The sequence below is a fragment of the Artemia franciscana genome, unplaced genomic scaffold (assembly GCF_032884065.1).
Source record: "Artemia franciscana unplaced genomic scaffold, ASM3288406v1 Scaffold_995, whole genome shotgun sequence".
Lineage (NCBI taxonomy): Eukaryota > Metazoa > Arthropoda > Branchiopoda > Anostraca > Artemiidae > Artemia > Artemia franciscana.
Window position 1 is genome coordinate 79487 of NW_027069066.1, and position 14649 is coordinate 94135.

At 34.6% G+C, this 14649-nt stretch overlaps 1 protein-coding gene across 1 annotated transcript in view; it reads right to left on the reverse strand.

The window, feature by feature from the left end:
- LOC136043786 (glycoprotein-N-acetylgalactosamine 3-beta-galactosyltransferase 1-like) overlaps positions 1-14649 on the reverse strand; it is a 136903-nt gene that overhangs the window by 39277 nt on the left and 82977 nt on the right. The window contains exon 6 of the mRNA XM_065728702.1: positions 6569-6694. Within this exon, the coding sequence (XP_065584774.1) occupies positions 6569-6694 (126 nt within the window). The remainder of the gene's footprint in view (positions 1-6568; positions 6695-14649) is intronic.

Here is a 14649-nt window from a genome sequence, read left to right on the forward strand (position 1 = left end):
GGCGTGTCGCCCAGAAGCCTAGCCTTGCGTCTCTGCTCAATGACGTCAAGCGTATCGAACTGAACCCATGCTTTCTTATCACGCTTCGCCCTTCCAATATTTGCGGTCGCTGACTCCAGGACATTCTTCTTAAACGAGATCCATGCGTCCTAAGAACTTTTAAATGGCAGGAGTGCGTCGAAGCGGTTCGCGACATCAATTGCATACTTGGACCGTATCTCTTGATCGGAGAGACGAGAGACATCAATCTTGGTCGGTCTAGGTTGCGAGCGCTGGGCTTGGAGCCTCAGTCGCATATTAGCTACAACGAGGCGATGGTCAGTGTTACCAATCTCGGCTGACCTGTACGTCCTGCAGTTACTAATCGAGGATCTCCATCTCTGTGAGACAATGATATAGTCGACCATTTTTTTGGTACGGCCGTCGTTGCTGTACCATGTGTATTTGTGGATATCCTTCCTTGCGAACAGCGTGTTCGTAATGACAAGGTTATGCATGCTGCACAGTTGAAGGAGCCTTAGCCCGTTGTCATTTAGAGTGTCCGGAATAACTGGTCCGATGACTTGCCGCCATAGGTCGTGGTTGTCGCTCACTGTTGCATTCATATCACCCAAAAGGATGACAATATCGTGGGGGGATATCTTGGACAGTTCATTAGCCATGGCAGAGTAGAAAGTTTCTTTTGCTTCGTCGTCGGCTTCGTTTGTCGGAGCATAGCAGACAAGGACTGTCATTTTTCCTTGTTTATGACTCAGTCGAGCATTAGCTATTCTATCCGAGACGGGAGTAAATGACAGTAGACACTTTATGGACTTGTTATCAAGTACTAGTCCGACCCCATTTCTCCTAGTCGTTGTCTGGCCAACGACTAGGGTTGGCCAGGAGATGGACCTCTGGGGAAAAGAAAGAAACAAAACAAAAAAACAAACAAACAAATGAACACGCACCCGTGATTTGTCTTCTGGCAAAAAATACGAAATTCCACATTTTTGTAGATAGGAGCTTGAAAATTTTGCTATAGGGTTTTCGGATACACTGAATACGATGGTGTGATTCTTGTTACGATTTTGTGACTTTTAGGGGGTGTTTTCTCCTATTTTCTAAAATAAGGCAAATTTTTTCAGGCTCTTAACTTTTGATGACAAAGACTAAATTTGATGAAACTTATATATTTAAAATCAATATAAAAATCTGATTCTTTTGATGTATATTTTAGCATCAAAATTCTGTTTTTTAGAGTTTTGTTCACTATTGAGCCGGGTCGCTCCTTACGACAGTTCGTTACCTCGAACTGTTTGATAAATCAAACAGTGTATTTCAAGCTAGTTCACTATTTTCTTCAGTGTTTCTTGAAGGTTTTACTTTAATATCCTTAGCGTCCATGTATCTAGTGGCAGTAATTGTAGTTGTAGTTGTAGTAGTATTTGAAGAAGTAGTTCCAGTAGAAGTAGTTGTTGTAGTTTTAGCAGTTGGAGTAGTACATACATTACCTATAGCCTCAGTATTAGTAGTCAAAGCAATGAAAGTAATGGGAGCAGAAGTAACAACAATAGAATTAGTTCCAGTATACATACACTTTTCCCTTAAAGCTTAACCTTAATTCTTTTTAACCATTGTAGAAGAACCCTTTGTACCAGTTGTAATAATTGCAATAGCGTCAACATGCACATATTGCCTTCAGGATAGTTCAACACACAAATGAATATAACCTTGGTGAAATCATGATCCATCTCATCCTTGCCTTGAAGTTTCAACTTAATACCTTCAATCGTTCTTTATTTTCTTACATTTAATATTCAGTTTGGCCATTTTATGTTTTGATATATACACTTTTCCCTTAGGACTCTCTGACCTATGGAATGATGGGAATGTCAAACCCTCAGAGCCAGTGCTGTAAAGTCTGTAATTTGGCTATTGTTTCAGTGTAGTCCTTTTATTGTGGAAAAGAGCACATTTGACATTTGGCGTTCAAAACATCCAAAATACTCTCTTTCTAAGAAAACGGTGTATGTAAACTATGGGCATATTGCATAGATTACAGAACCTGCTTTGAGCTTTCTAAGGGTTTCACAACCCCAATAGCACTAGATACACAAATACTAAACTTTTCAAATATGCTGAACAAAAGAATTATGCAAAACTTTTTATTGGATATTTTTATAATGGTTTTTAAGGGGCGATGCTGCTTGAACTTAAATTCAATTGACTCTGAAGAAGCAGACAGGAACTTTTTATGTACACTAGAACAAGCTCTTTATAAAGGTTTTATGATGGTGCAGCACTGCATGTGATATGGCTTATCGGCTCTTTTAAAAACTTGCATGTATGCAGACCTTTTCATTTAGATACCCCCCCCCCTTTCAAAATTTTCAGAAATTGATTTATCCTAATAGCTTTAGCCTCACTAGCTAGAGTACTCTTAGTAATTATTGCTATATAGTACCTATTAGTTAGTTCAAAATCTACCAAAGCTTACCCTGAAAACATCAAATTTGATTCAATTCAACCACCAGCAAAACGTTTTGAAGTACTACCTTAATAGACTTAGCTTCAATAGCAGCAACAGTAGTAATGACATTAGAAGCATTATAAGAAAAGGATCTTTGGGCCTTTTCAACTTGTTCTTGAAAATACGTTCAATGTTTCAACTTAATAATATAAACTGTCCCTAAGGTATTATCAGTGATTCCTCTTGACTACCTGCATGTCCATCTCGTGTTTTAGTCTAGTTCTATATTGTAATTAAATAAAAAAGTTTTTTTTTTTTAACTGAAAGTAAGGAGCGACATTAAAACTTAAAACGAACAGAAATTACTCCGTATATGAAATGGGTTTTCACCTCCGCAATCCTTCGCTGTTTACGCTAAAGCTTTTATTTATTTTAGAAAGTAGAATTGTGGTAAGGAGTCAAACCTTAGCGTAAAGAGCGAGGGATTGTGGAGGGGACAACCCATTTCATATACGGAGTAATTTTGGATCGTTTTAAGTTTTAATGTCGCTCCTTACTTTCAGTTAAAAAAAAAAAACTTTTTTTTTATTTGATTTCTAAAAGTTTTTGAATTAATGCATGTTTGATTTTGGCTCTCCGCACATAAACTATTAAAATGAAATTTATATATTAATTTTTTTTGGCAAAATAGCTTTCTCTTAGTTTGGATCACACAATTTTGAGAAATAAGGGGTGGGGAAGGAGGCCTACATGCCCTCCAATTTTTCGGTTACTTAAAAAGGCAATTAGAACTTTTAATTTTTAACGAACGCTTTTATTAGTAAAAAATATACGTAACTTAAGAATTAACTTACGTAACAAACTTTCTATATTCTTATATTTTTATTTTGCATACGAGGGGGTTTGTAACCTCGTTAATACCTCGTTCTTTACACTAAGTCGTAAGTTTTGTCCTAGTTGTTTAAGAATGACCCCTGAATAAGAAAGGCTGTAGAATAAATTTTGAAATTAATAAAAATACTTCAGCATAAAGAGCGAGGTATTTATCTCCTCCTAAATACCTCGCTTTTTATTCTAAAGTATTTTTAGATATTTCTAATATTCTTTGTTCGTTTTAAGTTTCAATGCTGCTCCTTACTTTCAATTGAAAGAACATTTCATGTTTACTTTTTCATTGTTTTTTACAGTAATGATAGAAAATCGTGCGCCCTTTTCATTGAATTTTTCTTCCCCAATGACATATTCCTCCAAGGAAATATCCTCTCACAAATCCCCCTCCCCTAAACCCCAACCCCCCCAAAAAAAACAAATCCCCCTTAAAACACCTGCACGCTTCCCAATAGCCATTACTGTATGTAAACACGAGTCAAAATTTGTAACTAACAGCCCCTCCTCCATGGATTTTGGGAGAGTAAGTTATTCCCAAAGACATAGTTATTATGGTTTTCAACTATGCGAAACAAAATGGCTATCTGAAAATTTTGATCCGTTGACTTTGAGAAAAAATGAGCGTGGAAGGAGGCCTAGGTTCCTTCAAATTTTTTGATCACTTAAAAAGAGCACTAGAACTTTTCATTTCCGCTAGAATTAGCCCTCTTGTGACATTATAGGACCACAGGGTCGATACGATGGCCCCTGGAAAAAAACAAACAAACAAGAAAAAATAAATAAACACGAACCCGTGATCTGTCTTCTGGCAAAAAATACAAAATTCCACATTTTTGTAGATTGGAGCTTGAAATTTTCGCTATAGGATTCTCTGATAAGCCGAATGTGATAATGTGATTTTCTGATTAAGCCGAATGCGATAATGTGAATTAACATAGTATTTTTCTAGATTTTCCCATACTTATGCCTAGTCCTGTATATTTTTCCTTAAGTATAACTTCAAAGGTTTTCTTTGTTAAATTAAAAAACAATTCCTTAAAAGAATTTTTTTTAAAGAGAAGTAAAGAGATAAACTACAACAGAAATTCTCAGAAACACTGTAAAATAATCTTTTAAGTAAAAAATCCATCAATAAAAAATATGACCCAAAACAAGCCAAAAATGTTACTAAATAACCAACTTAAATACAAAAAAAACTGAAATTAATAAAAATAAATCCGACACACATACCCTTTCACGGACAAGAACGTTATTGGCACTTTGTTGAAAAAAATTATTTTGAGTTGTGTTTTATTGCTCATAATATCAAAAAAAGGGAATAAAATCACCGTTCTAATTCAGATGACTAAGAATAAACTATATTTGAATTCACAGTCTCATATAATTATACTAATAATAAACCTGGGAAGCTTTAATATTTTTTATTCATTAAAGTTAAAAAAGAGAAAACAATTAAAGTATATTTCTGTTTCCAGTGAAGCACAAATTGTAATTTTATTTTTGAAAAGTTTTTTGCAGTATACCCCTGTAAACTGAGACCATAGTGATTCTTGCCAAACTATTAGGGGGCAAGCTGCTAAAGCTACAAATTTTCATTATGTTAATGCGCACACGTGGTCTGACACAATCGCTAGCGTGTATAGTACACCTACACTATTGTGGTTGCCACAATCCTGCGTAACTTTACCCCGGGATTTCTTCCAATGCTACATAATAAGAATTTGGGTGTTACATTATAGTACATGTTAAAGTCCACTAGTAAAGAAAGGGATTTTTTTAAAAAAATTTCTTCAAAATGTGTTTTAAAGACATTTCTCCACAAGATAATTTTTCAAAACATTATAAGACGTTTTGAGACGGTTTCTTAAGAAATTTATCTTCAAGATGTATCTTAAGACATTTCTCTTCCAGATATATCTTAGGACACTACTCTTCTAGACATTTTTCATAACGTTTCAAGACATTTCAAAGCATTTTAAAAACCTTTTTGTTCAAGGCGTTATTTTTTGTAATTTCTTACGTAATAAGGGAATGATCACTTAGGTTAAGGAATACGTATTCATCCTTGGCATCCTGTGGAGAAATACCCACTTACAACCAACGAGGGCAAACATGTTGGTGTTACGTGTTGAAAAACACAAATCAGTGTTACATAATACTTTAAAAACATTTTTTCGGCATTTCCCTTTTCTTTTAAGGTGTTTTTGTCAAGGAACCCTTATATCCTAGTGATTTAAAGCAGGGAAGTTTTGCTGCAGCAGGGAAAGCAGGGGAAGATGGTAACATATAAGTAATTAGGCAATATTAGACGATATTCATCAGCGCTAACTATAAATCTGTCACAGCTAAATTCTAATTTGAATTTCATTTTAGTCTAGTCAGAGGTCACAATGAGATGGTGGCGTAGAAATAAGAGTTTTATTGCTAAATTACTTTTGATATAATAATTCTAGCCATAGAACACATGTTTTGTCACCCATATTCCAATAAAAAACTATTTATGGAGCTTGAAAATAACAGTAATTTAGAAAAATTGCTTGCTATTTACAAGCAGATGTAACGTCTTTTACAAAGATTCAGGTGTCCTCAACTCAGTTCAAGAAATCCTCTATTTTTAAATCTTAAGAAATAGGACACTCGATATTTGATATGACTTATTTGTATATTTCATGAATCAAGACACATGATATTCGATGTCAAAAGCTATTTGAGGGGCTACTGATCATTTTTTGAACCAACTATGACATCTTACAAGATGATTTAATTGTATATTTCAAGGAAATAGGACACCTGATATCTGACATAAAAAGCTATTTGAGGGGTTACCAGTTGTTTTTTGTGTCAAATATGACATCTTATGAGGTGACTCCTTTGTGAATAGACTGTGAGTGTTGGGCAACTTTATTTATCATAATGCTTGAAATTATCTAATATGACAAAAATCAAGGAAAAATGCATTGGCCAGAAAGGGAAAAAGATAGATGGACAGAAAAACTGGACAAAAGTTCTTAGGAATGGAAATGAAAAGCTGGTAGGAATCTAGACAGGCAATGCTACCAATGCTTATGACAGTCCACTTAAATACTGCTAGTGGCATTCCCTCAATATCAATTAGACGATATTTTGAAAATTATATTTAGAGCTTCCTTACAATTTACAATAGACTCCTGCTAAACAAATATCTATTCTATTATGCCCAAGCCAAAAAAAAACTCTTTGTTCAAAACTTACGTCTATGAGAACCGAAGAAATGGCCCCATGTATTCTCACATGGTATAGAAAAAAGTTATAGATGTACATTTCCTCCGGTAAAACATGGTGAAATGAAATAACTTTGTCAGAGCAACAATCTTTTCCCTGGAATTAAAAGTAAACTTTAAGAAAATAATCAAAACAAGAATATCTGAAGCCCTTAATGAAATCAAATTGCAACTTTGCATTATCTTCTGACTGAAAATAACATCTAGAGTGAATAACAAAGACAAATACTGTGTGTAAAGATGGTATTTGCAATTCTTATGCTTCTGATATACCCGTCAGGCAATTTGATTTGAAAATAATGTGAATTAACTTAAGTCTGAATTCCTCCACAAGTCATCAAGTTAATAAAAAGTTAGTGCCCAGGTTGTGGCATCATTCTTGGAAGCTAGAAATATCAGATTCAACTATTTGCCAGAAAATTAATAAGAAATAAGCCCCCTGAAATTTTTACAATAGGGGTGAGTGAGCCCAAGCGTCTATTTTTTCTATTAGATTTTAAAACTCTTAAATTTCTTTTTACTTATTTCTTTTTTCTAAGGCACAATGCTATTATAAAATTATTAAAACAGATATTATCAGTACGGTGGGTTTAATAAAGGTGATAAATAATTAAAATCCCCCAAACGGTGGTAAAACTTTTCACTCTCTGATATTAAATTTTAAAATGTTGAATAATGCAGTTCGAAAGGTAAAGTCAAGGAATTATATAATGTGCGAGTACATGATTGCTATTGCTGCACTTTAAAGGAGCAAGTTTAAAATAACTGATGCTGCGAATTGCTGTTTCTGATAACTGATGCTGCGAATTCTTCAATATTTATATAAATTATGTTGTTATTCTTATCATAGACAAGACCTTGATATGTCAAAAAAGTAAAACTGGTAATTGCTGCACCTGTATTCGCCAAAAATTGAATATAAAAGATTGTTTTTTACCTTTAAAATTACAAAAAAGATACTCAGTCTTTGTAGTATTAGCCACAAATTGCAGAGACTTATTACCAGCAGTTAATAAGTGAAGGTTATATTGTTAGGTTATAACGTTTTAACAGGCCCGTGGAATTTTGTCTGCTCAAATAATCGTTCGATTGTTGTAAGAATTGATGAAAAAAACACGTTTAATCACCTCGGTTGCAGTAACTATAAGAACAGAGAACAAAACTCAATTCCTAAGACATCCAATGAGGTACATTGGGCTACGTAAAAATTATTCAGGTTTAAGACTTATGTTAACTATGTCCATGCCAATATAAAACATCAAGAAAATTTGGAGTGCAACACCAAAATTAAGCAGACAAAAACTCTTCGCGGAATGAGACTGCTGAATTGAATATAGCCAAACATTATATGCACACAAAATTACAAAATTCTTAGGTTTTCTTAGAATATAATTAAACAAACTGATAAAAAATTGTAAAATTCAATTGATTTTAGGAACCAAACTGACTATGATTTATCAACAAATATTTATCAATTCAGGCAGGATAAGACTTTTAAAAGTTTAACTTAAAAGCCAGAAAAACTGTGATGAAGGTGTGGGAAAGAAAGTCACTTTGCTTTTTCTAAGATATTCACTTCTGCAAAGGGACAAAAAACTGAGTACTTGACAAATTTCAAAAGAAAAGTATGGGTTGCAGCAGTAGCTAGAAACCTAGTAAGAGACGGTCATGTTCCATAATAAGTGGCAAAGTAGGACGCAACTTCTATAAATGAAGTTAGATCAAAAAGCAAAGTTCACTATTAGAGTGGTGTTGTTTAAAATCCTTATACAGGAAACTTACCCTTTCTTGGCTCGCATAAGGAGAAAAATATACTGGCTTTAAAAAACAAGAAGTGGTTGCAAACACGCTATTCGGTATCAACCCTTTTTGTTTGTTTTACACTATTTTGTTCTCCTCGGCTATTGGAACACCATTTTTCTCCTACTACACTTGTTCTATACTAGTTGTTCTCCTACGGGGCACTGGAACACCATAGAAAGCTGTTTCTATATACATTTTGTTAAATTAATATTTTTAAATTTACTAAAACTACCTAAAAATTTGAAATTATGTTTTACTTTTTATTAGATTTTCTAATCTACCCGAAGATAAGTAGGTTAAGCATTACAAAACTGTTTTTGAGTCAAATGAAACAGTTCTGAAAAATTAGCGCAGGCCTGAGCATGGAAATAAGTTTTTAATGTCAAAAGAAATTTTTTTGTTGCTTGAAATCTGAAGGTCGGTAAAGTGCCAGTTATTAATGTAAGTATTAGCAGACACTATTCTAATGCGTCGTCACTAATCCTAGAGCACATCACTGTGCTTCTCTGGATGTTTATTGATTCAGGAGCTGTCCCTAAATCGTTTTGTAGCGGTATTGTTAAGAACACTTGGAAAGAAAGGAAAATAACATAAATTTGTGTGCCAGTAATCACCAAATTACCTTATCGAGAACTTTAAGTAAGGCTTAAGAACTCATATTACTTTCTGAAATGGTGCTAAAGGTATAGTTAGAGAATGCCAAATTGGTTTCTGTAAAAGATTTCGCTGTGCACACTGTATGACAGTTTGCTTCCCATGTGCATCTTTTCAGATTTCCCCAATGTCCCCAAACTATAAATGATAAAACTTTTGCACAAGCTAAGGAATAAATTATGGCTAAGGCTCATGCTCAAAATCGGTTGTTATTTTTATGTAGCGTTGATGTCTCCGCCACTTATGATTCTCTGTGCATTATAAGCTTTTTCTATCATTTTTACAGTAATGAGTTGATCCTTATATTGTAGGTCTTTCACCGTATTGGTATTCGCATATTTCAATTCGCATTAAACTGTCTGCTAGAAGTTTACCGTCACTTAAACACCTTTTAATATGTGTAATGCAGGGTTTGGTTCTGAGTCCTTGTATTTTTAATGCACTGATGTACACTGTTATAAAGAGAATCATTGGAAGATTTGTATTTGAATTTTTTGACCTGAACCATGTATGTCATGCTAACTACTTACTTATGATAAGCAGTGGTGTTCAAACGCTTTAAAATAATCTCGAGTTATTTTGTAGAAGGGTATAGATTGTTGAGTAGTCGGTCAATATTTTTGAGACGGAGTTCCTCATTTATGAGCCACCCCATATTTGCAGATTACATAGTAACGTTGCTGCAGCTGCTTACGACCATGTTATACGTCTAAGTCAATATCTAAAGTATTTTTGTGTAGCATATGGATCTACTATTCAAAATGGATGAACAATTATAATTGATAGCGTTACAAGAGGTTGAAAGATAAGCCACGCTAAGGTTGCTTCACTCAAATTCAGTTTAAATAAAAAAGTTTGGTCGTGTACCTAACCCACTGTTGCTTTACAAGTTATTTATTATGTTTCACCAATGTGGAATTGGGTATCTAATACAGAGAAAGTTAACATTAGATTTTTTTCAAACACTTGAAGTTTTTCCTCCGGCTTCTTCTTTATAACAGAAATACATACCTGGGGAATGAATGTGAGCTATGCAATATTTTTTCAGCTACCCTACCTTGAAGATTGTGCTCAATTAAAAGCTCTAAGTGGTCTTTGTGAATTTGAATGTGCGTATTTGATCTACTGTGTCGATTGCTAAATGTTTGTTTTTTGTATATTACGAATGTACTAAAATGAATTTTTCTTGTAAGTTTATTTTTATTTTTCTGTAGTTGTTAATTTGCTCTGCTCATTCTTTTATTGTTTTCTGGCGGGCTGTAAATAAAATTTATTCATTCGTTCATTCATTAATCTACTCGATGCATAAAGTAAAAATAAGAAGTATCTTTTGCCAAGTTGCTGCTCTAAGTTATGGTGCACTGCTTAGTCTACTGCCAGGTCTTCTGACGTTCATTTCTTACTATTCAAACTGAAAAAAGATCTAGGCCTCTTCCTGTTTTTAACTCATATCTTTCAGGTAGCAATGATATGCATAAAGGGTCAACATAATTCATTTGATATTTGCAATGCGTAAGTATCATTAGATATAAATTTCATTGGATATAGCTGAACCCTAGTAAAAGACTTCAAAAAGTATCAAAAAGGTCAGATAATGCTAGTATCTTTTGAATACTAGTAAAAAGGACAAACTCTAACTGATACTAACTAAAGTTTTACTGGGTTGGAAGATACGCTTCGCGCCCAACCCCCAACAACCTCCCAAATTCCCCCCCTCCCCCCAAACGCGAGTAAGTTGTTACGCATCATATTAGTTACGTGCCATTGTAGTTGTGTCCCTGTGTCCCACCTGTTAATATAGATAGATACATATATGTTTTTAACTACGTAAAAATTGCGAATATACAACACTCTTTGCTGTCCCATTGTCTCTGTATATACAAAGCCTTGTACACTTATAGTAACGTCATATGCAAACGCTCTTCTTACAAACAAACAAACATGCATACATACAACTTATTTTTATATAGATAGATAGATGGATATACATTTACAATAGCTATTAACTACGTAATACTTGCGAATATAAAACATTCTTCGCTGTCCCATTCTCTGTTTCTATATATAAATTATTAGGTTTACCGACCCTCGAACTTACAACATACCATTAATTGTCCATAGGAAAAACAATCTCTATTAAGATCTATTTAGCATTATTTAAGGATTGCCCTTGAGCTTTGTTGATGGTGATTGCAAATGCTAATCGAATTGAGAATTTCAATGATTTAAATTGCAAAGGCAGATCCGTTAGAATCATGGGAATGCGAGGAATAAGAACAGCCTCACCCTCAAAAGGCTCTGTCAAGGTTGATGCCTCATTTACGCTTTCCATTGATTTTTTTTTACTGGCAAGTTGCGTGCCATTGCAAAGCTTTGGTGGGTTAATATTTCGTAACAGTATTATTGGTACGCCTTTTTTTAGTTGTAGCACGTTTGGTGGAAACCCTGGGATATCCAAGGATTTTAAAAATTAAGATGGAAAATTAACCACTTCATTTGGTTCCAAAACTGCCTCGACTGGCTTGTAAATGACTGCCTTGTCTCGAATCTTGGTCAATTTAGTATTGTTTATTTCATGGACGTCTTTATTCTTGGCTGCCTGAATCGCTTTTTCACTTAGCCATTTATAATTTTATAATTGGTTAGGATATTTGAAAATACCTTTTCAACCAGTTCATTTTCGGACGTCACTAAAATACAGAATTCAGCAGGCAGATGTATACATCCTGAAATTGAGTCTACTGGGAACTTCCCGTTTCTAATTGCAAGCAATTGATCTGAAAATATTTCACCAGAGTCATCGTTTTGCAATCGGATACGCATAGTTATAGTTAATTTTAATATCTTTACGTTTGCCCATTAATGAGAATTTTTCAGGCAAGAATTTTTTTCGTCTGGAGGGGTTGATCTAGGTATTATAGATAATGTTTGCCGAAAGATCCCGCAATAAATATTAATGTGCTGCCGAAAGGTTTCGAATATCCTCTCAAATCTCGCAATGATTGCTCCAGAACCTTGAGCGATTTTTGGTGTGACATTGTGCACTCGTCCCAAATAATAATCTTGCATTGCTGCAATACTTTACCCATCCCAGATGATTTGGAAATATTGCACTGAGAGTTTCTGTAGAATGCCAATTCAGAGGTAATTCCAAAGCAGAATGAGCAGTTCTTCCACCTGGCAGCAACGTTGCGGCTATTCATGAATACACAATTGCCAACGATATGTCATTTTTTGGTCAAATTGATGCCAGAATCAATTTTATCACAAACATTTTACCACTACCTTATGGTGCATCCAAATAGAAGATTTTCCAACTTTGCTATCGACACAATGCATTATATTATCAAAAATTTCTTTTTGCTCAGACGTTAACTTAGAAATATTATTTTGTACATACGACAATAGATCACTCGTGTTGTAACTTTGTTCACGATCCAAGTCTACACATGTTGAACCAGCAGCGTTACAATTGTGATGGTGAAGGCATTCATAAATCCTGAAGAGGTTTGTTTTCCATTTACAAGCACAAATCTTCAATAATAACTAAAGTGTAGTTATAAATTTATGAAGTAGAATCAAAAGTCATTTCTAACATCTCTAACTGTTTTCGATGGAGTATATCCTCGGCCACGTTTGAATTATATTTCTCACATAACTCTGTAGGAGCTGAAGGAGAGCAAGCTGTTAGTATGATTCCAAACAATGTACGAATTTGACATGGTGTTGACGTTTTGCAAGCTTCATTAATGCAGTAATCCCAGTGTTGGTCATTCTCCAATAAATTCAGGGCTTGGCATGCACTACAGTAAGTGTCATATATAGTACTGTTTACAGTTCTCAAACACTCAAAGGACGTTGGAGTGGGTACATTCACCAAAATCAGGCAGAGTAAGTAGCATTCATGTTGATTGGGGGTGAATGGTGTAGAGTATTCCTATCTTTGTATCTTTGGAGATGGTAGGCTGGCCGTCGACTGAATTACCCTGTTTTCGACGTTCAAATGATTTTTTAAAGCATTTCTACGTGTAATGCAAAGGCAGTTCAGTACACAACACTTTTTGCAAAAAAATAATTTTTACATAACAGAAAAAGAAGCAGTTAACGTTGTATCTGGTGGATTCAGGGTTCTTTGTTGCACGTTGAATTCCAAGAAATAGAAACGTTGACCATTCCTTAAATGTTCCGCTAAGTAAAAACAGCTGGACTTCGTTCATGTATCGGAAATGAAAGAATTCGCCAAACAGCTTCATTACTGCTTCTGTATCTTCCAGCCTGATTTTGTACGATTTCGTCGATATCACTGATTTTGGAATTTAGGCGAAAAACTTCCATGTCACTGCCTTTGTTAATATGTTTACATAAATTTGTTTTATAATAAAGGTGAATATGGAACAACCCACTAGTTATCTCTTTCGATGGTGGCAACGTCATGCTTCTTTAATATTGCTGTTTTACCATCAATTTAAGTAGATATTCTTCTATATTATGGGTAACCATCATTGCCAGTAATTGTGTTGGGTACTAACCGTCGAGGATGTTGCTTTGTGCACCATCTTTTGGCCATGCATGGTGATTTTTCATTCTGTGCACCGCAAGGTCCATGTATCATATTTTTTTTATCACTGTCCTATATAAGCCCTTATCGACATTTTCATCAGGTGTTTCAGCGGAAATCGCATCGTCAATTTCATTAGAAGTAATTTTATCATATAGCCAGATTAGTATATGTGCGTGTAGCAATCCTCGTTTTTGCCATTCCAATGATTACATCCAGCATCACAGTGACCCAAACACTTTAAGTTTTACTATGTAGTCTATCAGTGATTTCAACTTTTGCCAAAATACTTGGGCCGTAATGTCATGTCTATGAACAAAAGATTGTCCTTGAAGTAATAGATGCTATATCTCGACCCAAGATTGATTACATGTTAATATAATAGATAAATCTGGAAGACCAAAGAGACGAACATACGCAACAGTATCTTAAGCAAGTTCATGCATAAGACGGGGACTGCCAGTATATGACAAAGGTATAATGGTTAATCTTCCAACGTTAGTGGTATTACTGTCATTTACAATTGCATCTCGCAAATGAATGTATTGTTCAGAGCGGAGCTTGGTCTGATTCAGATAGATAAATAGCAGAACTTCCGATTCAATCTTTGCATACATATTAACGATGTATTGGTGAAATAATTGACGGCATTTTAAAATATAATTATCTTCATTGTGACGAATCATTAGTCTATACGATAATACATCATTGGACCACATTTTTTATCCTTTGTTTGTTAGTGGATGGATCTATCAATTTATTATTAAAGCGATAGCCGTCGGCTCCATCCCAAAAAATGATAGGCTATTGTAGGGCATCGTAGCATTGATGTATTTCAGCTATTCTTACCAACTGAAAATTTTGCTTATAAAGAATAATATCTCGAAGTAGAAATTGATCACCGACAATAACGATTGCAACTTCGTCGATAGTTGGAGTATTGTATCTACGGACATGTTGGCTAGTATGCGTTTTGGCAGCCGAAATAAAAGTTTCAAGCGTATCAGTAGGAATCAAATCGATTGCTGATTTGAGCA